Source organism: Hylobates moloch, unplaced genomic scaffold (genome assembly GCF_009828535.3).
Source record: "Hylobates moloch isolate HMO894 unplaced genomic scaffold, HMol_V3 SCAFFOLD_4, whole genome shotgun sequence".
NCBI lineage: Eukaryota > Metazoa > Chordata > Mammalia > Primates > Hylobatidae > Hylobates > Hylobates moloch.
The window spans coordinates 20,222,944-20,248,907 of record NW_026652279.1 but is presented as its reverse complement, the minus strand read 5'-3'; the positions used below and the strand labels follow the sequence as shown (position 1 = coordinate 20,248,907).

General features: G+C 38.3%; 2 protein-coding genes across 9 annotated transcripts in view; one reads left to right on the top strand and one right to left on the bottom strand.

Annotated features, from left to right (window-relative positions):
• Positions 1–4,194, top strand: part of CRBN (cereblon) — a 30,480-nt gene extending 26,286 nt beyond the window's left edge. For both annotated transcript variants that reach the window (XM_032149534.2, XM_032149533.2), the window contains exons 8-11: positions 161–276; positions 737–801; positions 1,630–1,761; positions 3,160–4,194. In XM_032149534.2, coding sequence (XP_032005425.1) covers positions 161–276; positions 737–801; positions 1,630–1,761; positions 3,160–3,340 — 494 coding nt within the window. In that variant the 3' untranslated portion in view covers positions 3,341–4,194. The remainder of the gene's footprint in view (positions 1–160; positions 277–736; positions 802–1,629; positions 1,762–3,159) is intronic.
• Positions 797–25,964, bottom strand: TRNT1 (tRNA nucleotidyl transferase 1). Of its 7 annotated transcripts, XR_004247625.2 has the most exons (10): positions 25,919–25,964; positions 23,724–23,898; positions 16,661–16,854; positions 13,618–13,756; positions 9,493–9,619; positions 7,586–7,779; positions 6,498–6,751; positions 6,012–6,293; positions 5,029–5,168; positions 797–1,804 (listed from the first exon to the last, which is right to left on the bottom strand). XR_004247625.2 is itself a non-coding variant. In XM_032149536.2 (9 exons), the coding sequence occupies exons 2-8, from the start codon at positions 23,869–23,871 to the stop codon at positions 6,045–6,047; spliced, it is 1,305 nt and encodes a 434-aa protein (XP_032005427.1). In that variant the 5' UTR covers positions 23,872–23,898; positions 25,919–25,964; the 3' UTR covers positions 5,027–5,168; positions 6,012–6,044. The 7 variants fall into 7 exon arrangements, 4 of the variants coding, with proteins under 4 accessions (XP_058293161.1, XP_032005427.1, XP_032005426.1 ...); XM_032149536.2 differs by lacking the exon at positions 797–1,804 and having other exon boundaries at positions 5,027–5,168; XR_009213049.1 differs by lacking the exon at positions 25,919–25,964 and having other exon boundaries at positions 797–2,833; positions 5,029–6,293; positions 23,724–24,215.

Genomic DNA, 25,964 nt, shown 5'->3' with positions numbered 1-25,964 from the left:
TGCAGTGAGCCAAGATTGCGCCACTGCACTCCAGCCTGGGCAACAGAGCGAGACTCCGTCTAAAAAAAAAAAAAAAAAAGGACATTATCCGATTTGTAAGTAAGTTATCTGATGCTTATCTGACTCCTAAGTTTAAAACTTGAAAAACCATGTCTTGAAGATTTTTCTTACAGAGTAGCTGCTTGTCTTCCTATTGATGATGTATTGAGAATTCAGCTCCTTAAAATTGGTAGTGCTATCCAACGACTTCGCTGTGAATTAGACATTATGAATAAAGTGAGTAAAGTGGATATGTTTTTGATGCCTATGTTTTATTCAGGCTGGAGAACTAGGATGCTCTGTTGGGGCCAGTGGAGCTCTGTATCAGTAATGTAGTCACGTAATTCAGATTTCAATTAGGATCTTACAGATAAACTCATTGTTTTGTGTTTGTCAAATATGAATACCTTTATCAACTTAGTGAAAAATACTTGATTTCTGCATGGAAATATCCAAGGTTATATATCACTATTCCTTTACCCTAGAGAAGGTCATTTAGTTTTATGTAAATATGTGGCAGATCTCAGTTTCAGTGATTTTCTTGCTCCACCTTTAAAAGTGTTTTTGAATGCTTGGAAGGAAAATACGATATTCAGAGAGAGCAATATCTTTATAAGTTTCTTGATGATCTATGTGATTACATGATAAAATGACTGCCAGTTTTTCCTACCAATAATTTTTCTCTCAAATTTTTTAGTGTACTTCCCTTTGCTGTAAACAATGTCAAGAAACAGAAATAACAACCAAAAATGAAATATTCAGGTAAGGTCTTTATTACATTTTTAATATACTTGTCTTATCAGAATTATCATCAGGACTATTTCTGTTTTCTATATACTTTCCTCCAATACCTAAAAGTTACAAAGACTCAGCAAATGAAATATAGGGAATTAGCTCACTTTTGCTAAGACCATCTTCCAGATTGGGTACTCGGAGCAACAATGCATGTCAGGGATTATTGACAGGTAATGAGCATGGTAAAGTAAAACAACTGAGAAATTCTTTTCCCCCTAATTCTTGTTGACAATCTATATATTAGACTGTCTTCAATTAGGTCCTAACATAGATGCCTCAGAAATTACATTTCAGTCATCAGTTTTGCCATATAGGGCCAAAGTAGGACATGCTTCTGAACACATACTGATGCTCTGATGTAACAGTGTTTGAAAGTGACAAATTCATCAGACTGACTTACTTAAAAATCAAGAAGGTAAGGAAACTGCTTCCTGCAAAATAATCAACTGCCCCAAAATGACCACACAGGACCTTGTCATTGCACTTACACTCTCAGACTCCTTTAGAAGCATTTGAGTTTTATATTCTTTACAATGTCTGTCTTGAGAAGGGTTTTAAAAACAAGTACTATTTTCTTTGGGTCATCACAGAAAACATTTAGACAAAACAGGCCTGTCTGCCAGCTACACCCCCACCCCATTTTCATACTAAGATCCTGGTATTATGTAAAACTGAAAGATTAAAAACTATATAGCTCATACCTCATTTCTTGGTGAACTTCAATAAAATTCTAAGCATTTAATAGAATTAGACTTCTCATGTTGACTTGTTCTCCATGTTGATTCTTTGTTTTAGTTTATCCTTATGTGGGCCGATGGCAGCTTATGTGAATCCTCATGGATATGTGCATGAGACACTTACTGTGTATAAGGCTTGCAACTTGAATCTGATAGGCCGGCCTTCTACGGAACACAGCTGGTTTCCTGGGTAATATTATGATGGTGGTTGCTTTTTTTTTTTCTTTTTTTACCTTAATTGGGCAGAAAAATCCAGAGTCCTAAGTAGAGTTGCCACAATCTTTATAATAAAAAGTAGACAAATGAGTAATTTGATACAAAAATTAGCCAGGTGTGGGGGCAGGGGCCTGTACTCCCAGCTACTCGGGACGCTGAGGCACAAGAATCTCTTGAACCCGGGAGGCAGAGTGTTGCAGTGAGCCAAGATTGTGTCACTGCGCTCCAGCCTGGGTGACAGAGTGAGAATCTGTCTCGAAAAAACAAAAAAGAAGTAATTTTACTTAAATGTCCTTCATTCCACAAATAGCTAGAAACATCTGTTGCACTTTTTGTATCTTTTATATAGCATCATTGAATGAAAGGAAGGTTGACAACTGCAGTTGTCCTCAGATTACTGTATCCAGTTAAATCCAAAATTGTTTTTTTTCTGTCAGTCACAGAATTCTGAAAATCATCAGCTGTCTTATGACCCAGTAAAACTTTGTATCTGGACTGTATTCTGTAGTAATGTAAAACCAGAGAATGTTTGTTTACAAAGCAATGATAGACTAAGAAGGTGCAGAACCCAGTGAATCCTGCTTTTCTTCTAGTCTTGCTTTCTTTTTGTTTGCTTCAGTTTAATGATTCTCTATGATCTTGGGAACCTGTTCAGTTCCCTCAGCTGTACTATCTTCAGTTTTCAAAGAGGGATGCTAAGAAGGGATTACATGCTACCCTGGAGTTAGGACCATGTCACTTGGATTGCCCTATCTGTCTTACTTGGCACCCTATGTGAGGACTAAAACTAGAATACATTTGTTACTATAAATAAATGTGGCATGGTATACCTAGGCGAAAAAAATAAGGCAGCAGTTGCAATTACATGGTTTATCTTAAGAACAAAATGCCGTGGTTTGTATTTCTGGTTGCATTATCTGACAATCATTCTTATTTTAGAATAGTAGTTTTTAAATATTTTTTGAGATGTGTCCTTCCTGGCCCATCCAGTTTAACTCCGACAGAAGTGCATTATTTCTGCAGGTGATTGCTGTTTTCTAACTTGACTGCAATACAACAAAGGAAAAGCCAGTACAAGTTAGAATTGGTCTTGGCAACCAGCAATTTCTATAAAGAAATTCGTAAGATTACTCTTTATTTCTATGCAGTAGAAGAAAAATGTAAACATGGCTTAAGAGCATAAAAGTCATACATATTACAAAATTAGAAAATGTTTTTAGGTTTCAGGGAACCGTACGGATCAAATCTCAACTTAGAATATGTCCTTAATCCTTAGAATTTGCCTCTAAGGTCTATCTTTGTGATAGGTTTATATGATAGGCTTGGAGTACAGAAGTGTTTCCTTAGCTGATATCTTTCCTTAATTTCTTAGGTATGCCTGGACTGTTGCCCAGTGTAAGATCTGTGCAAGCCATATTGGATGGAAGTTTACAGCCACCAAAAAAGACATGTCACCTCAAAAATTTTGGGGCTTAACGCGATCTGCTCTGTTGCCCACGATCCCAGACACTGAAGATGAAATAAGTCCAGACAAAGTAATACTTTGCTTGTAAACAGATGAGGTAGAGATAAAGTTAGTTATCTAACAAATTGGTTATATTCTAAAATCAGATCTGCTTTGGAACTTATTGCCTCTGATACATACCTAAGTAAACACAACATTACTTGGAGGGTTGCAGTTTCTAAGTGCAACTGTATTTGAAACTTTTAAGTATACTTTTGGAGAGCATGAATGGCAGTCTAGAATACCAGAAACATCTACTTGGGTAGTTTGGTGCCATTATCCTGTGGAATCTGATATGTCTGGTAGCATGTCATTGATGGGACATGAAGACATCTTTGGGAATGATGAGATTACTTCCTGTTTTTTAAAAAAAAAAACTTAAATTCCTACAATGTGAAACTAATCATTTGATCCTGATGTATGGGACAGCATATCTGTACCAGTGCTCTAAAATAACAAAAGCTAGGGTGACAAGTACGTGTTCCTTTTTGAAAGAAGCAAGGCAATGTATATTATTCTAAAAGGGCTTTGTTCCTTTCCATTTTCTTTAGCTTCTCTGAGATACTGATTTGTAAATTTTGAAAATTACTTAAAATATGCAGTTTTAATATGCAGTTTTTTGAGCCCACGAATAGTTGTCATTTCCTTTATGTGCCTGTTTGTTAGTATAAAGTAGTATTGTGTATTTGCTCAGTATTTGAACTTATAAGCCCATTTATACTGTTCCATACAAAAACTATTTTTCAAAAATTAATTTGAACCAAAAACCACTACTATAGGGAAAAGATGCCAAAACATGTCCCCTCACCCAGGCTAAATGTGATACTGTATTTTGTTCAATGTAAATTGAAGAAAATCTGTAAGTAAGTCTGTAAGTAAGTAAACCTTAAGCGTGAAACTAAACATGTTCTTTGTTCAAATACTGTAAAATATCTACTCATAATTTTAAAGTTCTAAAAAGACTGCTTTGCCACCTACCTCTTTGCTTATATTCAAGGGTTTAGTGGGTCCTTCCACATTTGTGTGATAACTTTGGTTTTATTGATATTCCTTTGCTACTTTAAACCTAATCAATCAATGAGGTTAAATGTTTACTCAAACTATAGTAATAGTATGAGGCCAAAATACATGCCTTGAGTGGAGTGAAATCAGTTGAGTATCACATTGCATGTTTATGGATATTTAGGTAAATAGAGCAAATGAAAATTCAAGAATGCTTCTATTCAGGATATGCCCCTGCCTTATTTTTTCTAAGCTCTACTTCACTACTTTAATAATTTTGGGTTTATATGACTTCACTGGTTGTTCATACAGTTCTTTCTTACACTGCACTAAAACTTACTTACTTACTCTATAGTGGATCCCAGGAAGTTCTTTTCAGCAGCATACTACATGTCTGTAGGCTGAAATCTAAACAAGTTACAATGAGTTACCTTTTCCCCTCTGAAATGTTATAATTTCAGTATGTCCCATACTGTGTACTAGCAAATAAAATTTTCTGATCTGTAAAAACGCACACATACTACTACTGAAAATGGTTTTACACATGACAAAACCAGACCTGATAGCTAAATCTGCATACTTTCTATACAGAAATAGTATGTATTATAACCAGACCTGATTGATAGCTAAATCTGCATACTTTCTATACAGAAATAGTATGTATTATACGATGTTGGGTCTAAATCTGTATTTTGGCAGTACGTCAAAGTATTTATAATGCAGCTAATTACTGACCTGTGTGCAGTCATTTCTGAGGCTTTCTTGCATCATAGCCCCTGTGACACTTCCTCTTAGAAATATTACACTCTACAAAATTGTTTTATCAAGGTCCAAAATTACTATTTGCTCATAGAGTACAAAGATGTTATGACTGGCTACATAGAAAGGAAATAAATTATGAAATGTCAGTATAGCAGCTGAAATAAACAGTTTGTGTTATACATTTTATTTACCTAATGAAAGCATTTAGGACTCAAATCTTTAGAGAACAAATATATAATAATGTAAGCCATATCCTCTTAATTAATAAAATAACATTTACTTTGAAGAGAGGCATATTACCATTGTATATGACACCTGATATACATTGTCAGATACCACATAAACACATTTATCTTCCAATACCAATATCTTATTAAAATAATAGGCTCAAGAGTGACCCTCAAGCTAATCCCATGACTTTCCCAGACTCTGCATGCATAAACAAATCATTGTGACAGAAAAGTATCAACCACATACTAAAGCATAGCTTGCTCTAGAACAAATCCTGTACGTGTGAATGCCAGCAACTGGGGACACATTTAGTATTCATATTTTATGCAAACTTGGTCAATTATTTCCTTTTTAAGCAAAAGTTTATTTTGGAATTCAGATAAGAACTGACACATCATAGATAGTCATTGTTCAAGGTAACCCAGTTACTTCAATTGCAAACTAAACATTTTGTCTTCAAGACAGTTACCACTTCAATTTTTTTTAAAAGCCTGAACAGGTTAAGATAATAGCCAACTATGTTTTCTCAGGTGAAACTATTCCAAAAGAACTGTACATTTCGGTGATATAAATCTGATCAAGAAAGGTAGATCTCAGTTTAGTTCTTGAAATATAATTCACAAAATACGACCCTTCTTGTTGTACAGAGGTCCCCTAAACTGTCTTTTATTCTGGTGTAGTTTCTAAAACCTCATTAAGAGGGAATGGAGAAAATTTAGTCTTACCAGAAATGCTCTGCTTTTTAGTAGCCATCAGTTTTAGGTCTTCTTTATGTAACTCAGAAGTTCATCTTTTTCCATTTGGTAACCACTTTTTTTCCACTGTTCTCGCAACTGTTGTAATAGAGCCCCAATTTCTTTTCCTGAAGAAATGCCCACTTTTCTGATGTCATGGCCACTTACAGGAAATGGAGGAATGGACCACTGCTGCATTTCCTTTAGGAGACAGTGCTCTCCTTGGTACTTCAGTAGTTCACATACACGAGTAGTTGCATCAGGTTCCCTAGACTACGTGTCAAAATCAAACATTTAGTTTCGTCACACATGAAAACATACACTTATACGATCTTATCCTAAAATTTAAATACTCAACATAAATTTTTTCATTTAAAATAAGTAAAATTCACGGAATTGTAGATCTTAGTTTTAATAAATTAATTCTAAATTAGTGACGATACTTCATATTTCTGACCAAGCCTAGTATATACTTACATCTATAATGAAGTCTTGATAGGGTTTCAATGGGTCTGAACTATCTGTTGCTTTAATTAAATCTTTCCTATTTTTAACTATAAATAAGCCAAGGTTTTTCTCTTCTTTTGCGATCTTCAACCTCAAATCCAATTTTGTGACATCATCTTGTACTTTGAATAATGAGGCCAAAAGAGTCATTGGCTTTGGTGAAAAACCTTCAACATTTTTACTGACTTTATCAAATTCTTCTAAACTTGCATTAGCAGGTAAACCTGTAGGGACAAAAGCATTTTTCACCTGTTTTTAGTGGGGATAAAAAACCACTCATATCCTAAACCTTGCCACTGTTTTAGTCTCCAGAAATGCTTTGTCACTAGGATACGTTATATAAGTTCAGTCTGATGTTCCAACTTACAGGCGAACCTATATAATGTATATTGTTATTCTCTCCTGTCACCTTCAAAACCTCTAAAATGTTCTTGTTTCCATTAAAGCTACATCAAGAAGTCCAGGGGTAGTGGTGATCGTGGTGTCAGACTCACAAGGCATATTCTTTCTAATCACAAATTCCTGACTTCCCACTGATACAACATCCACCCCCCATTCAGTAATGTTACTGAAATTTGAAATAATATGCCCAAGCTTCCAGAAGTGTGATAAACCATATAATCCCACTGTTCTTTGTGAAAATGAATTACAATGTTTACTGAACAATTTCTGTGTACAAGTCACTCTTCTAAAAGAGCTTTACATGTATTAACTCACTGAATCCTTTTAGCTTTTCTATTAGATAGAGGCTACATTACTTTTAAACCCCTTTTTTGGGTTAGAAACTAACCCAAGTGGCAAAGACTAGATAAGGGGCTGAGCTTCCTTCAAACGCAGATCTGACTCGAGACTACTCTGCAAGCACCATAGACTGTCTTTGAGCTGTTCCCTACTCACGACAAAGCTTACCCCATAACCCAAACTTTGTCTTATTTTAAAATACTCCATTTCTCCATCAAGAATTCTTCAACCAAATGAGTCAAACATTTTTTCCTTATGAAATTTGAAACCAGATATTTCACTGCCAAAAATTCAAACACTTTATAACTTGCTCTTACCTATATAAGGAGCCACATCAAGATCATAGATAAGGTGAATCAAATGATTTACATGGTTACCAACAAGAATTTTTTTCAGTTCCACCCAAATCCTCTCTCCTGATATTCCAGCCAAGCCTTTTGCATTTTCTGCAATTGCTTCCAAAGTCTCAGGATCATGGTCACCAGGTTTGTCTACAATTCTCCCATAAAACCTACAAGACAAAATCTTCACAGGGTATTACCTCTATATTGGCATGTCACAAGCAAAATGTTTTTCATTTTTATTGGTACTATCCCATACATCTGCTTAATGAAAACATAGAATTAGTTAGGTCTAAAAGGGACCTTAGAAAGCAACTGGTCATTTCTCCACCTCCTCTTTCTTTTCCCAGATAAGAAAACCCAGGGTCGAATAAAATATACGTAGCCTTTTTGAGGTTAGCAACAACTAGAACTTCAAGGTCTCCACCCCACTTCCAAATTACTGACTCAAGACATTCAGAATGGTCATCAAATGCAATTCCTGAATTGGCACTTACAGTAGATGAAAAAAAAAATAGCATTCTTGTAAAGGCAGCAAACCAAAACAAGACTGCAGTGCCTTAACAGAGTAGTCTTAATTCCTCAAAGCTTGCCTGTCTGTACACATTAGTACTTTCAATGAAAACCTTCAAATATGACTAATCTAGTTGCACACCCTGGAGTATATTTCACGGAATCTTAGAACTGGAAGCCCTAATGTACATGTGTTTTCCCTCTCATACCCTTAAAATTCTAATGAATACCCTCTATTCATCAGCGGTCCAAAGTAATGCTAAATAAGTAAATTAATGCTAAATTTGGATTAGTGATCCAAATACAGCTAAGTCTTCATCTATGTTCTATTATTTATATAAAAGACTACAAATATTCAAGTTTAGAGAAACTACATTTATTGACAAAATATCCATGATCTGTTACAGAATATTCTGAGCGCAATCCCAACCAGTGAAAAATGAATATTACTTGACATAAACTAGCCAAATCGGATAGTTTTTTAAAAAGGTTAGTGTGTGACCTTTAAACATCATTGCTACCCACAGAACTAGTCATGCATTTCGTATTTACCAGGTTTATCCTAGTTGTTTTTTTTTTTTTTGAGATGGAGTCTCATTCAGGCTGGACTGCAGTGGCGTGATCTCGGCTCACTGCAAGCTCTGCCTCCCGGGTTCAGGACATTCTCCTGCCTCAGCCTCCCAAGTAGCTGGGACTACAGGTGCCTGCCACCACGCCCGGCTAATTTTTTGTATTTTTAGTGGAGATGGGGTTTCACCATGTTAGCCAGGATGGTCTCAATCTCCTGACCTTGTGATCCACCTGCCTCAGCCTCCCAAAGTGCTAGGATTACAGGCGTGAGCCACCATACCCAGCCCATCCAAGTTTTGAGTATGTCTTTATACTTTGATTTTTAAAATCATATAACAGGTATTTCTTTTCACCGAAATCATTTTGTACTGAACCATCACTGATTTCCACAACCACCTAAAACCGTAAGCTGTATGAAGGCGAACACTTTCACTCATTCATTACCATGTTTAATGCAGCTAACACAGGGATTGACCTGTGGTAAGCATTCAAACGTCTGTGCAATTAATCAATCAATGGAGGAAATATCAATCAAAAAGAAAAATAGGCATTTAAAAAAATGACTTAAATCAAAATTGTAGGAAAGATCACATAAAGTATATGTGCATTCTGGGAATGAAAATACAATATGAAGTAGCTAAGTAATTTTCACTCATAAGTCATAGGGTGCTAGGTCTCCACTGGAGACAGACATTTGGGATGTCACCATTTTGTACACTGACCTGCTGTGGGTTTCATATGACCAGTGTTATGCTCTAGTGATATTAAAACTATCATTTTTTATTTTTAAAAATTCTTACCTGAAGTATCTTAAAATTCTAAGATAATCTTCTTGTATTCTCTGTTTAGCATGTCCAACAAACCTAACTTTCTTATTTTTTAAATCTTCATAACCATTAAAGTAGTCAAATAAAGTGCCATCAAAACCTATTCATTAGAAAAGGAGGGAGAAAAATCACTATTGGCAAATAAGAATTTGAAAACACAAGAAAATCAGCTAAACACTATCACAAACAGTAAAAATTCAGCAGAGTGAAGTTGTTAAAACAAATGGGTATTCACACATATCAGCTATCAAATGGAAGACAATAAAAGACTGTCTTAAAAGCTGTTTAGGTGCATTTACAATTGCAACTAAAAAGATAATCCAAGAATAAACTAAACAAGAAATATGCAAAACTTGTGTGAGGTGGAGTGGAGCCAACAAGACACCATACAAGCTAATTTTCACAATATGGGAAAATAAACAATAGCCAAAATAAAATGAAAAAAATACATAACAGGATTAACAGAAGAAACTAAAATATTTCATAATCTTGGAATCTTTATAATCTCGAAGATCTTTCAAACTCTACTTAGCAAGAAAACAGAAAACAAAACACAAAAAAACAGGATTTTTGAAGAAATAATTGAATGACATAAAAAATCAAATATGCCTGTATGGCAGAAACTACTATCACACAAAAAATCATAAGTGACATTTTTGGAAAAATATATGTAAGTCCATATAAAAAAACATGGCTAGTTTCCATAATACATAAAAGTTCTAATAAAAAGGCCACATAAGTAGAAAAATAGGCTACATATAAACAAAATATAGAAATCTCTTTAATAATGATTTTCAACCTTAGTCCTAAATCCTTTTTTTGTTCTTTGAGGCAGATTCTTACTTTGTCACCCTGGTTGGAGTGCAGTGGTGCAATCTCAGCTCACTGCAGCCTCCCAGGTTCAGGTGATTCTCCTGCTTCAGCCTCCCAAGTAGACCTGCCACTACACACAGCTAATTTTTGTATTTTTAGTAGAGACAGGGTTTCGGCAAGTGGGCCAGGCTGGTCTCGAACCCCTGACATCAAGTGATCTGCCCGCCTCAGCCTCCCAAAGTGCTAGGGTTACAGGTATAAGCCACCATGCCCGGCCAGTAAATACCCATTTTCGAGATAGCGTTTTTCAGATCAGCAACGATGCAAACATTTGGTAACAGTGTTAGCAAGGGTGTGGTTAAATGGGCAGTCCTGTTCATTATAGATCAGGAGACTTCACTATAGAGCCTTTAAAACTTTGTGAATTTTGAACATGTTAATCTATTAGCCATTCACAAAAATGGTAATAAACAAATATTCTCATATGTTGAACCAAAAAAGAAAAAGTGACATAAAACTAATTTTATATATATATATATCTACACACACACACATAAAACCTTAAGTATCAGTAGAGTGACCACTTCATACTGGTTTGCCTGAGACATTCCTAGTTTTTTAAAGTTGAAAATCACACATCCAAGGAAATATTTCAAGCTCAGGCAAACTAAGACGGTTACCATGGAGACTTAAAAAAAAAGAAAAAGGAATTTAGAGCCAAAACACAGACACCATTCAGCTAACCAAATGGGGAGGTCAGTGATCCTATGAGATATTTCACTCTGTAGCATTACAGAAAACAGGCACTGACAACTACTTATCAAAAACACCTCTTGGTTGTGTGTGAACTTGAATGCTCTTTGATTATCCCAAAAGCAACAGTATATTGGTAAGTTCACACTTAATGCTTAACTCTTCCCAAGCTGTTAATAGTTTTATATGCATAGTAACTTTTAAAAGGGAACCATCTTGACGTACGTGGCAAATTTCGAAGGCTCCAGATTCAAAAAGACATAAAAGAAAATGAAAATAAAAAGAAAATACGTAAACAGGCAAAAATATGATCACAAAGTAGCAAATAATATGGCATATTCATCTTGGTGTTATTTCTCCTAATGAAGAGACTTGTAACTGTCCCTGGGGAACCTAAAGGCAAGATCAAAATTTGGAGGAAAAAATCATAGGAATATGGTCAAAGCAAAAATAAAGGTTTGGGAAGCAAAGTAACCAACCATAAATGCCAGAACTATGAATGCTTGATCCAATAAGGCTTGGAAAAAGCCAGGATAGAAAACTACACAAAGCTTAGTAAGCATCATATTGGTGTGTATTTTGTTTTGCTCTGAATATCATCATTTTAAAATACAGTAAATAAAAATATGAAATATAGTTGAGTTGCAGGGAATAAAGTAGTGGTTAAGAATGTGACCTCTGGAGTCAGGCTGCCTGAGTTGGAATTCTGATCCTACACTTTACAAGCTGTGCAACTTTGGGCAAGTTACCATCGGTTAAATAGCAGTATCTGCTTCGCAGGGTTGTCAGGAGATTAAATTTATATAATGTGCTTAAACAGTGCCTGACACGTTATAAGGTTTAGTAAATATCAGAAAATGATAGTACCAATAAGAACAGCTTTTATTTTATAAACTAGGACACTGAAAAAGAGCATTAGTTTCTCTCTTTCAGTATGCTTATGAGAAGCCAGTTAGACAAGACTCTCTATATTGCACTATTTGGAGCAGTTTCCTCTATGAGTAAATATGAGAATAAATAAATACCTGGAGCTCTGACTACATTAACTGAGAGAAAATGCACCAATTGGGCTCTCTATGGTCATATACTGCCTAGGCTTTGGAAACAAGACAAAATCATGGTTCTCTGTGACTTAAACTAAGTTACTTAATATCTCTCAGTCTCAAGTTTCCTCTTCTATCAAGTGGGCTTAACACACTTTATGAAGTTTTTCTGAGAGTTTAATGAAATAAAGTATATGAGGTACCCAATGTTGTATCTAGAACCCAGTAGGTACCCTAGAAATTGTATCTGTCATTATTGTAATCAGCAAGAGATCCCACCATAGCTTATAAACTTCTTGCCCATCTATGCATGAAGCAAATCCTGTTACTTCATCCTTTTACCACTATTGTTGCTACAAACTAGGTTATGAATAGTGGATGTTTCATCCTTTTTTAATCCAAAATCTTAAACATAAAGGGCTTGTCTTTGAAGTACAACATATGATGCATCAGTAATGAATCAAAACACTAACCTAATTCATATCTACCCCCCATATAATTCCCAGTGCTTTCATTAAACAAAAAGTTAAGCTGAAATAAATAGGTTTCATCTTACATACCAACTCTGATTATTGATGATTCCTAGAATACAATGCTAAAAAAGAATCTGAGGTTGTGTGTCAGCTCAGCAGTAAAAAAGGTGCTGAAGTCATTCACCATTGTTTGCCAGGGAAGCAGAAGAGAGCAAAGAGTGAATAAACGTGCATGAAAGATAGCGCAAAGGAAAAAGAATGATCCTGGGTGTATGTGTGGATGTATGTGGAGTGTGTACATGTACTGTGTGTGTGCACTTTTCTTCCCTGAAATGTTAATGTTATTTATATGCAGTTAAGAAGTTAGCACTGACTGAATGTGTACATATGTCAGGCACTGTTCTAAGCATTTACAATTAACTCTCTTAAACCTCACAACAGCTGTACAAAGGAAGCCAATATTAATTAATGTTTTTGTTTCGTGGCTAGTGAGTGACGGAGTCAGAATTTGACCCCAGGGATTTTGGCTCCAGAGTCTATTCTTTTTTTCTGAGACCGAGTCTCGCTCTGTTGCCCAGGCTGGAGTGCAGTGGTGCAATCTCAGCTCACTGCAAGCTCCGCCTCCTGGGTTCATGCTATTCTCCTGCCTCAGCCTCCCAGGTTCATGCTATTCTCCTGCCTCAGCCTCCCAAGTAGCTGGGACTACAGGCACCGACCACCACGCCCAGCTAATTTTTTGTATTTTTAGTAGAGATGGGGTTTCACCGTGTTAGCAAGGATGGTCTCGATATCCTGACCTCATGATCCGCCTGCGTCGGCCTCCCAAAGTGCTGGGATTACAGGTATGAACCACCATGCCCAGCCCAGAGACTATTCTTTTAAGCAATCTGCTAAACCATCTCTTAGAAGAAATTAATGCAACTTCTCAAGTTGAAGAACATTTCCAGAATGTAGGTTTTACTTGAAAAGAAGGCATTCTGATAGACTCAAAACATGGTTTTATCTGCAAATATTACCTAAAAACATAGAATTTATAGTGAGATCTCTGCGTTCCGCATCTTTCTGCCAGTCAGTTGTAAATTCTACCTCAGCATGTCTTCCATCGGTGGTGACATCAATCCGTAGTGTAGTAATCTCAAAATTTTCTTCATGAAGCTGCAATTAAATACATGGGGTTTTTGTTGTCATTTAAATTAGGTTTTCATACTACTGAATTGAAAAAAAATAAGTTTTTGTCTTTATAAAGGGATGGTACTATAAGCCCTGACAGTTATAGACTTTTTAACGTCAACTACCATACCTAAACATCGAAACAGAAAGATATCCACGTTACTCAAAAACAGATCAAGACTGATTTTTTTTTTAAATACCCATCATGGTTAAAAAAGATGAGTTTAACACAAAACATGTCACCTCTGCCAGGTGATGTGGAGAAACCCTCAAAACTGTTCTTCAATTTCAAATCAAGCTATTATCAGAAATATTTTTAATAGCTCCAGTTTGCAAAAAGGTGAATGTCAATTTATGGAACATATGCCATTGAGCAAAAGACTGATAAAGAACAAGTACAGTTAACAGATCTTGCAACTCCCTTACTGGTAATCCCCAGTGAAATTAAAATAAAGACTGGGGGTGGTGGCTCATGCCTGTAATCCCAGCATTTTGGGTGGCCAAGGCAAGCGGATGACTTGAGCTCAGGAGTTCAAGACAAGCCTGGGCAAGATGGTAAAACCCTGTCTCTACCAAACATACAAAAAAACCAGCCAGGTGTGGTGGTGCATGCCTGTGGTCCTAGCTACCTGGGAGGCTGAGGTGGGAGGATCGTTAGACCCCAGGAGGCAGAGGCTGCAGTGAGTCGAGATCACACTGTGCACTCCAGCCTAGGCAACAGAGTGAGACCCTGTCTCAAAAGAGAAAGAAAGAAATTAGAGTTACCTCTATCTTAGGAAGACAGACTACCTCCAGCTGGGGAAGCTGAGTAACTTCGTGATAGGGTGGCATCTGTGCCAAGCCTTGAAAAAGCAGCAGGGTTTGTACATGCAGGTGTGGTAGGAAAACTTCAAATGAAAAGAAGAGATGACCAAAGGCACGGTGGAGAAATAGGAATATATGTAAAAGAGAAAGCCTATCTGACAGACAGCATATTAGCATTTGGGAGTAGAGAATAAAGTGTTTTATGTGCCAACAGTTAGGAATGTCTTTATTTAGGAAGTGAAAGCCATTAATGATCACCAGAAGTCTGTTGTAGGATTTCTCTCAATTTGATACATACTCTTCTCTAGATACAAGCTATATCTATCTCTCACTATGGAATTCCAGAACTCAAGAATTTGAGGCACAAGTATCTCTGAAGGCAAAGAATAAGGTAAGGTTTGAAATAGGAAAACTGTTTGAAACTCATTTTAAGAAATAATCAGACCCACCTAGAATGACTCCCTTAACGAGGCAGAAAACCAGGGATTGATTCTCTAGAAAGGTTGAACCAAAAATAATCAGAACTTGTTGCACCAGGCACAGATGCTCATGCGAATGAAGCATCATAATGAAAACAAGATTAAAGTGAAAATTAACATGACCCTCATCCCTTTCCCTACTTGGTTTCAAGATGCTAACAATCAGGCTCATTCCCTGGCATAATACTGGAGTATTCTTCTCTGATTTCTCCTAATGAAAACTCCTACTGAGACTTAGATTGGGAGTCCCAATTGACTGACACTTCCCATGCAAAACTACAATAAAGCCCTCAAGTATAGAGCATCACCTAAATTTAAGGAAAGCCAACATGAAAGAAAAAACTCAGAGGAAACAAAGACATTGTCAAAATAACTATAGTAGATATCCTAAGAGAAATAAAAGATCTTGCATCTGAAACATGAACAGGAAGCTTTCCAAAGAAATATACTAAGAAAGACCTCTTGAAATTCTACAAGACCACAGAGGTTGTCAGTATTATACAATGATTGAGAGATGAAGTTAAGGCACTCTCATAGAAAGTAAGACAGAAGAATATAAAATAAAGACAAAAGATAAAACTAGGTCACTCCCAGCAATCCAGTATCCAAATAATAAGAGTTTCCAAAGGAAAAAACATTTAACAAAAGGGATGAAATTATGAAAGAAACATAAGAGGGCCCACTAAGTGCCCTGCACAATAAGTAAAAAATCCAAAACAAGTTATATCATCTTGAAATTAAAAACATTAGACATAAAAAGATCAGAAAGACTTCCAAAAGGAAATAATGGCAATCAGGTTTTTACACAAAAGAGAAATCTAAATGGAACTAGACTTATTGGCAGTACTGGAAGCTAGAAAACAATGCCTTTAAATTTCTGAGTAAAAATTATTCCCTGCCTAGAATTCTATAACCATAACTATCAAACCAGTGTGGAGGTAAAATAAAAACATTTTCAGACGTGTAAGGCTTCCTCAGGTTTTGGATTATTAAAATGAGGGCTTAAGCCAAGAGAGAACAGCACATGGGACCCAGGAAACAGGAGGCCTAACAAAAAAGAGAGGCCAAGGAAATTCCTAAAAGTCCATACTGGAGCAGGAAGACAGCACCAGGTAAGATGTTTCCCAAAAACACAACTGAAACTTGATGTAATGTGTTTAAATCTTTTGAGAGGAACTCTATAGCTCTGGCACAGAGTGCAGGAATAAATTGGTGGTACATGGAAAGCTATGTAAAAGAAAAATGCCATTAACTGCAGGAAAATTAAAAAATATGCCAATAGAAGAAATGTCATCACAATATACTCCACAATCTGGCTGTAAACAATACAGAGTCATAAATGTGAATCCTGAATATTGACTTAACCAAAAATTATGACATAAATATACTAGAAGATAGAAGAAGGAGAATTTTATGTGCTTCTTGTTGAGAAGGGTGTGGTAAGAAAGCTAAATCATCTTCCCTTATGGAAAGTCAATACATAACACATCTTAAAACTGGGAGAGTAAAAACCGAAAAGTAAATACCATAGCATACAAAGGATTTTTAGAAATGGAGAGGTAACACCAAAAAAGCAATGTAATTAACTGTCAAACTTTTGACTCACCCTGGCAGTAATTGTTCCGTGCTTTTCTCCTCTGTTGTTTATCATCCGAATCCCAGCCGACTGAAACATCTCCTTCATTTGAGTAGGGGTAGCAGTGGTGGCAAAATCTACATCCTGAGGCTTTACTCCATTTAATAAATCCCTCACTGCTCCTCCTGCTATTCTTAATTCGTGATTCTCTCTGACAAATAATTCTGAGATGAGAGAAAACAAGATTTTTATTCCCAAGTTCTTTATTTCAATGTGTTTATTTTAACCACAAAAGTACAAGGCTTTTCCATCTAGTTGGAACAGCAGAGATTCATTTACTGAGGCTTTTCATATGAAAAATAAGAACAAGGCCCAAAGAAGTAAAAAGACTTGTCTACAGGAGAGTGCCTCTGAGGACCAACGGGAAACAGAGAACTTGCAGAATTTTTCTTTGCTTATTCAGAAGATAATTCAGAATTCCACAATGCCTCAAAGTGATCAATATAAATTTGAAGTATTACTAAAGACTAAAGCAGGTCAAGCGCAGTGGCTCACACCTGTAATCCTGATACTTTGGGAGGCTGAGGCGAAAAAAAATCACTTGAGCCCACGAGTTCAAGACCAGTCTGGGCAAAGAGCAAGACTCTCTATACAAAAAATAAAAATAGCCAGGTTCAATGGCGCACACCTGTCGTCCCAGCTACTTGGGAGGCTGAGGTGGGAGGATGGCTTGAGCCCAGGAGTTCAAGGCTGTGGTGAGCTATGATCGTGCCACTGCACTCCAGCCTGGGTGACAGAGCAAGACCCTATCTCAAAAAAAAAAAAAAAGAAAGAAAGTAAATCAAACAATTCTGCTTTCTTTTCCCCATTTATGTGCATACGTTAGAGATGGTAACATGTTCTTGTATTTCTCTGTGTTGACAGATAGATGTTAAGGCAGGATGTTCATGCATGAAACTATCAGACAACATTAGTCTATACCACTTATTATTAATGTTTATAGCTAAAAATCCTTCAAGAAATGATCTGTATATAATTCTAAAATCAACTCCTATCTGAGCTCTAGGTAGAACCATTTGAACACTGAACAACTATAAGCAACTACACAGCTGACTCCTCTATATGTACAGGATAAGGCAAAATCCACTATAACTATATCCATATGCCCACATGGAACCTAGTGAGAATGGCATCCAGGAGCTAGCCTGCCACTGTATTAGGCCCCGGGGTCTGTGGAACAGAAACAATTTCACAAAACATCAGTATCCGACAAGCCCATTCTGTGACCACGATGGATCGATCAAGACAACTCTGTAATCACCTAAACATACACAAAACATGAACACTGTCCATGATACACCCTACAATAGCTGGTAACAGTGACTGTGCCTTACCAATTAGGTTTAGTCTCACAACTGTACTCAACTTCTAGGAAAGCATTATTAAGACACCCAATCACAGAATTACTTCTGCTTCCTGAGAGCATCTAACCCGCTGCAAAGCTCTACTACCTTAAATGCTCTCCAAAATGACCCAATACAAGCCCAACTCCTATAAGAAGTCATTTCTAAAGCCCTCTTACTGAGTATACCTCCAGGTTCTCCAATGTCAGCATGCTACTCCTCACTCAGCATGTTGCTCTTCACTGCCAGGAGTAACAACCCAACTTGTGCCCCTACTGGTCTTTGGCTAGCGGACAGTGACAGGAGCATTCAACTAAACTCATCATACATCAAAGTTCCAGCACCTGTAATCACAACTCAAAACATAATCCTCTGTCCCTACCTCAACATCTTCTGTTCTCTGTCCTGCCCACACTCCTCTTCCACCTACTCTTCCCACATCTTTTCGGCCCCATTCTCTGTAGTCTCCTTAAAATGATGTACTTAAAAATAACAAATGCTCCCTACCCTTGACTTAATTAAGGATATCTTTTCCACAAGCTCTCCCCAAGGGGAAGTATTCATATTCCCCTAATGCCACATTTCCCATCAAGGCCCACTTCCAGAACCACATCACCTCCCTTAAATCCAGCCTCCACCATCTAGACTTAGGGATTTAAAACACTAGGTTAATTACACTATGCATTAACTCCTCCTCCTAACTACTCACAACACGGTACCCAGAACACCAGGTTAATTACACTACGCATTAACTGCTCCTCCTAACTACTCACAACACAGTACCCAAATTCCTCAGTGCTATATCCAAAGGCTTCCATGACCTATTTGTCTCATCTCTTGCTAAACTCTGCATCACACTTTGTCTGTACCAGCTGTCTGCACCAAACTCTCCCCATAGTTTTCCTCCATAATTTTGCTTGTGTGAGTCACTTCACTGAAACACCTCCCCAACTTACTCCAGCTCAGTGGCTGGCTGTCACACTTCTTGGCCCATAACCCACACTAAGACATTCACATAGCAGTCACCAAAATTTGTATGTCTACATGGCAAACAAAAGTACCATAAAAGAAAACCTGCCCTTCATACCATGCAATCTATTCTATTCTTTTTTTTAAATACTTGTCATGACCACTAAATCTGGTCATGACCACTAAATTGACTTCACGGCCCACTAAGAGGTAACTACCCAGTTGGAAAACACTGATCTAGCTCACTCTTACTTATCTGTTGTGAATTCACTTTAGGAAGCCTCACCTGAAGGTGAGGTTAGGTGCATTTCTTCTAAGCGACTAGTACAGTGTATCTTTATACATACCAATTATATTAAAATTACCTGTTTTATGTCTTTGTCTCCCCATTTCTCAGGGTAGAAAACCTATCTTATTCATCTTTATACCAATTTGGCTCATAATTAAACTGAATTATGATATTCTAGCTATTAAAAAAAAGAATGACTTCACTGGAAACTATTGGGTTTTTTTAAGTTTTCTTAAAACAGTATCAAGCAGCTGTTCTGAAATTCAAGCAAATAAAGGACAAGTTTTACGTTCACTTGAACCTACTATAAACAGTGGGATGAAGAAGGTCAAGGCTTAATTTATATAGATAACTACTGTTTTAAGATTCTCATGCTGGCTTTACTAAAATAAAACGGTAAGTCCAAATTTACTCAGTAAGCTAACTGCATTACAAAGAGATCCAGAACTCAAAGTAATATATTCACCATTTTGATTAGCCCTATGTTATTAAACCATTCCAAAAAACTTGCCATTCAGGATTTTTAAAATAACATTTAAGACAACTGAGAAAGACATATCGAGGCATATTTGTCTATATGAAAGAGCAGTCATAAAAATTATAAGAAAAGCATAATTTCACATTGGCCTAAAACAGCAGGGACTATCAAGCTTAAAGATTTATTTATTCCTGTTACTGATATCTTCAATCTTACAGAAACAGAGATGCAGTCAACATTTCAAGACTTTGCAAGCTACATTCAATGAACTAATTCAGTGAAAATAACACCTAATGCAACTAAATTTAACTGTAAACTTAAGCCTAAAAGTCAAGAAATGCAGAATGTCATCATCCCCAAACTACATTTATTTGCTCCAAATGCCACCTCTGATAGTAAGCAATTGTTAATTATTCTTATTAGCAATTCAAAAGACCACACATTAATGTGTCAGAAAACTTTTATAATTGTCACCTCTTTTTAATGTTAACTTTTAATTAAATTTTCATGAACATCTTCCCTTTACAGCTTTGAATTTTGACGATTGGAGGCTGGGGTGGGGTAAGGGGCAGTGAGTGGGAGCTATGAGTGGGAAGACATGGTGTGAGCATTACTACAGGAAAACAGACCATCTGTTCTAAGAGCTCCGGACTTCAAGAGAGTGATCAGTTGTTCCTATTGTGCTAAATTTTAATATGATGGCCTTCTGACATCACATAACACTGAGCGCTATCACCCCCTATGGACAACAGCCAAGGGACCAAACAAGTCCTTGCTCATCCATTAATGCTGTTAGCTCAGGCAAAAATCATCTGCATTGGGAACTTCAGCCTCATCTCTAGGACAGAAAAATAATCTTTTTTTTTTTTTCTTTTTTTGAGAGAGGGTCTCACTGTTATCCAGGCTGGAGTGCAGTGGCACCATCACAGTTCACTGTGCAGCCTTGACCCCAAGTTCAAGGAACCCCCTGCCTCAGCCGCCTGAGTAGCTGGGACTACAGGTGTGCATCACCATAACTGGCTGAATTTATTATTATTATTTTTGTACAGATGGGATTTCACTATGTTGCTCAGGCTGGTCTCTAACTCCTGGGCTCAAGCAATTCTCCCACCTCGGCCTCCCAAAGTGCTGAGAGATTATAGGCATGAGCTACTGCAGCCAGCTAAGAAATAATCTTATATGCCACTAGCATATGATTGTACTGAAGCAAAAAGATACATAAAATAACCTGACAAATTATAAAACCCTTATGATATGACAATAATACACTATTCTAGTCTCTCATATTCTTGCACACTGAAAACTAATTTTACACATGGCAAAGCAGCTATTAAGATTTGAAAATTGGTACAGGATTTAAACTCCAAGTATCACTATATAGCAGCCATCACAAAGGCTGTGTGTTTTTGTACATTCTGTTTTTATACAGAACATTACATTTTACCAGGGCACCCAAGTCTTTGACTAACTTGTTGATTGTTGCACTAAAAGATTCCATTCTTGCCACTTCTCCAGTAGCCTAGAAAAAGTCAACTTTAGAATATACCCATGTTCTCATTTGCCAGTCCTTCAAGGACAGGACTCTGGAAGCAATCACCGCCTCTACCTTACCATACCATTTAGGCTCTAACTTCCTTAGGACCTCATTTCTCAGGGTGCAGAAAATCCAGTTCTTAATGTCAGGTTTAGAAAGTTAAACACAATTGTTAAAATGATGTTCAAGAAACTACAGTAATCAATATTTAGAACCTCATTTCCAAAAAATGCAGAATGACCTGAGTTAGGCCATCAAGAGTTAATTACTACTCCTTCTTCCAAGAGGCCTCTTGCAACTGAAGTTGAAAAATTGGTGGCTGTGAAGGGCATACACAGAAAAGAAAAAAGCTTCAACTCAACCCAAAATCAGAGCTTCAAAATCTGCACTATTCAAACAGTAGCCACTTGTACTTACTGAGCACTTAAAATGTGGTGAGTCTGAATTCAGATGTGCTGTATTAAATGCATGACAGATTTCAAAGACTTCCAAGTAAGAATATAAAATATCTTTTTTTTTTTTTTTGAGAGACGGTCTGTGTCACCCAGGCTGCAGTGTAGTGGCACAATCTCGGCCTACCGCAACCCACACCTCCCAGGCTTCAGTGATCCTCCCACCTCAGCCTCCCAAGTAGCAGGGACTACAGACACATATCACTATGCTTGCCTATTTTTCGTATTTTTAGTAGAGATGGGGTTTCACCGTGTTGCCCAGGCTGGTCTCAAACTCCTGGGCTCAAGTGATCCACCCACCTCAGCCACTCAAAAGTCCTGGGATTACAGGTATGAGCCACTACGTCCAGCCTCCCAAAGTGCTAGGATTACAGGTGGGAGCCACTGTGCCCGGCCTCATTAACAATTTTTATATAAAATTATACTGATAGTATCTAAGATATATTGGATTAGATGAACTAAAAATAATTATTAAAATTTATTTCACCATTTCTATCTTTTTAATGTGGTTACTAGAAAAGTTTATATTACATATAGGCTCATACATTTCTATTGGACAGCAATTTTTAGCAACTTTCACTCTCTCCAATTAAAAAAGATAGTGAAGCATCGGCATAACCAAACACACATTTAAGCCCTCTACTTAAAGTCTGCCTAAAAGAATCTAAAAGAATCAACATATTCTGGGCCATTTATCTCTGGCACGTACCTAAAAAGCCATCATCTAATTTCAAGAACGGGAAAGTAGCTTTGAGAATGAGCTAATACAAGGTGAGTCATATTAAAGTAATGGTTCATCTATCTTCTGTGCATCAGAATTAACTTGTGGAGCTTTTATTAAAAATATAGATGGTCATCCCGCCCAGAGATTCTAATTCAGTAGACTGCAGGTAGAACCCGTGCATGTGTGTTTTAAAAGCTCCCCAGGTGAATCTAATAGATAGCCAGTGCTGTTTAGGTCACATTTCTAGATATACTACTAAATATATTTATGAGGGTGCTATTAAAATTCCCACAGGCTCTGTAATGCTACGGTGTGGCTGCTTTAGCAACAACAGTAGATGACATTAAGAACCAATACTAATAAAACTGTGGCAACAGCAAGAAGCTACTGGAGTCAGGCACTTAGCTAAAGCCATTTCCTATGCTCCTTCCAGACAGGTTTTGCAACATGCACAACGGAGGCAACTCCTATTTCCTTCTTCCTTCAGTTCTCATGGAAAGCATTTATACCTAGGAAGGAAACAGAGCTTAGTAGTTACAAGCTGGGCTCTCAAATCAGACTGCATAAGTTCAAAACCCAGCTCTCTAGTTAGTAGTTACAGAAACACAGGCAAAGCACTTCACATGCCCAACAATCTGTTTCCTTTTCCACATAACAAGTCAAAATGTACGTACTCATTAAGTTAGTAGGACCAGTCCTGTAATGTAGGGAAAGCACTTAGCACAGCATACAGAAAAGCCATGCTTTTTATTCCAGTCAACTTCTTGCCTTTTCCAGTGATTTAGCTATATTTTTGGATCAGCCATATGTAAGCCTTTTTCTTTTAACACTCCTTTCTTTTTTTTTTTGAGACAGGGTCTCACTCTGTTGCCCAGGCTAGAGTGGCATAATCATAGCTCACTGCAGCCTCAAACTCCTGGGCTCAAACAATCCTCCTACCTTGGCCTCCCCAAGAGATTACAGGCTGGGTACACCCAGCTAAGCCTTTCTTCCAACAATGAAAACGTGCATACTGGGCACCGTGCTCACACCTGTAATCCCAGCATTTTGGGAGGCCAAGGAGTGAGCCCAGGAGTTTGAGACGAGCCCGGGCAACACAAAGAGACCCTCTACTTATTTTTTTTAATAAAAATAATTAAAACAGCAATGAAAATATCCGAATGTTGGCTTAAAAAGTTAAAAAGTTAACCCTCTACTTCTCCATTTATACAGGTTTCCCATCAAGAAAAGGTATCATCTCTCACCTGTCAGACTCTTCAATCCTTCTGTGAAAAGTGACTGGAATTCGGGAGACTGCAACTTCATTGTAAATAGATACTGCTTCAGAAGACACAGCCTACTCCACCTACAGTTCAGTACTGGCCTCTGCCAATGATACAGGCACCTCAGCATCTGGAGAGGCGGTCACCAACTACACATCTACAAGGCAAATACACAGGCATACCAATGAAATTAAAAGTGAAGGTAAGTGAAGGAAAATAAAGGGACACGTTGCAAGTTTATCAACTCAGAAATTCATCCCTTGTTCAGATGAAAAAACTGAAAAAGGTGTCAGTTTGAGGGATTAAGACTAGATCTATGTATCTACCTGGTTTTGTTCTCCAGAAGCACTTACTGTGGCAGGCGGGGTCTCACTAACGCAGGCCTCCATAACAAGTGTTTCAGTACTGACTGAGTGGTTGAGTTACATATTAAAAGCTGAAAGAGCCAGCCAGTGCCCTTAAACAAGGCTGGAATGTAACAAAAGCCCACCAAGAGTTTTGCCTAGGCCTTTCCTGGACCTTGAAGCATGATAAAGTAACAAAGGAATTCTTTTTTTTTTTTTTTTTGAGATGGAGTCTTGCTCTGTCGCCCAGGCCAGAGTGCAGTGGCACAATCTCGGCTCACTGCCACCTCTGCCTCCTGGGTGCAAGCGATTCTCCTGCCTCAGCATCCCAAGTAGCAGGGATTACAGGCGCACACCACCACATCCGGCTAATTTTTTATACTTCTGGGTAGAGACGGGGTTTCACCATGTTGGCCAGACTGCTCTTGAACTCCTGACCTCTAGTGATCTCCCCGCCTCGGCCTCCCAAAGTGCTGGGATTACAGGCATGAGCCACTGCACCTGGCCACAAAGAAATTCTTAACAGGACCCGTTTAGAATTAAACAAGTTTTACTGGGGATCTGAGGAAACTCCCCAGGCCTCCACAAACAAGCTTATTGGGGGTCTGAGGGCATTCCCCAAACCTCCATGATTTAGCAGGAGAGAATATAAGGGTAATCACACCAGCACCTGGACCCATTTAGATTAAGTAAATTTACTCAGGCTCCCGAGGAAGGTCTTCAAGACTCAGATCTTACACCTAAGAAGTTAATCACTCGTATCTTTAGATGAATGCACACTTACACATAAACATATAACTTAGAAGGTATATAAGCTCTGGAAAACTTTGTAATTCTGAGTTGGTCTGGGATATTTTCCAGGCCTTCTCCCTGTACCTTGTTACAGAAATAAACTCCCTTCTTTCCTAGTTTATCTGCATCTCATTATTGGGCAGCGAGGATAAGCAGCCCAACCCTCGGTTTGGTGGTTTGGTCGGGGCGCATTAGCCACTACACTCGCATGCCACATGGTACTGTGATGACACTCTCCCCAGAGCAGGGCTTCAGTCGGTATGTGAGGGGTGCGGGATCCTAGAAACTCTATCCGAGTTTCTGGTCTCCAGAACTTGTCATGGTCACAGGTGGGTATCACCCTACTTCCCCACCTGCACTCGAGAATTCATGACCCTGGAATAGCTCCTAGAAATTGTATTTTCCCATGAATTAATTAGTTTTGCTGCCCCCGTTTTCCTTATTCTTTTCCGGCCATCTTACAGTCTCCTCTGATTTCTAGCACACCCTGCCTTCCCTTCTACATATCACACCCTCGTTCTCCCCATAGGGGGTCCTGCCCATAAGGAGGCAGCAGCAGCAGCTCTCGAGTGACCCCGGAGTAAACCTGCGGAGAAAAACCATTCCATTCCACCGAAGTGGGCTGGAGGAGCCGCGCTTCCCAGCAGGCCACGTGGGGCGGAAAGACCCAATCAGTCTCCTTGCACCTCCGCCTCAACTTAGGAAAACGCTCTGGGGACTCCGGCCCTGAAAAGGCGCGTCCCGCCCCCCACGCCGGGTGCTGGCGACAAGGCCCAGTGAAAAAGCGTCTCGGGGCCGTCCGCGCGGAGGGGAAAGTGCTGAGGGAAGCCAAGGAATCCGCGCCTGCGGTCGTCAGAAACGTGGCGGGGACACGACCTCCGCGTCGGGGCTCTTTGGCCCAGTGCTGAGGAGACCTCTCGCCACGTCCCGCTCCCATCTTTCTCGAGGACCCGGGGCGGCGGCTCCCCTGGCCCACAGCAGAAAGGAAGGGGCAGCAACTCACGCCACCAACTGTGCTCTGAGCGGCGCGCGCCCGCTTACCAGTCCCGCTGCGGCCGCCGCCACCGCCGCCACGCGCACTTCCGGG

Excerpts from the sequence above, each read along its gene's own strand:
- TRNT1 (XM_032149535.2), bottom strand. The coding sequence starts at position 23,871 with ATGCTGAGGTGCCTGTATCATTGGCAGAGGCCAGTACTGAACTGTAGG. Across the intron at positions 13,757-16,660 it reads ACGGAACAATTACTGCCAGG|CTTCATGAAGAAAATTTTGA; the intron begins GTGAGTCAAAAG and ends ATTTAATTGCAG. Across the intron at positions 6,294-6,497 it reads ATCAAGACTTCATTATAGAT|TCTAGGGAACCTGATGCAAC; the intron begins GTAAGTATATAC and ends TTTGACACGTAG.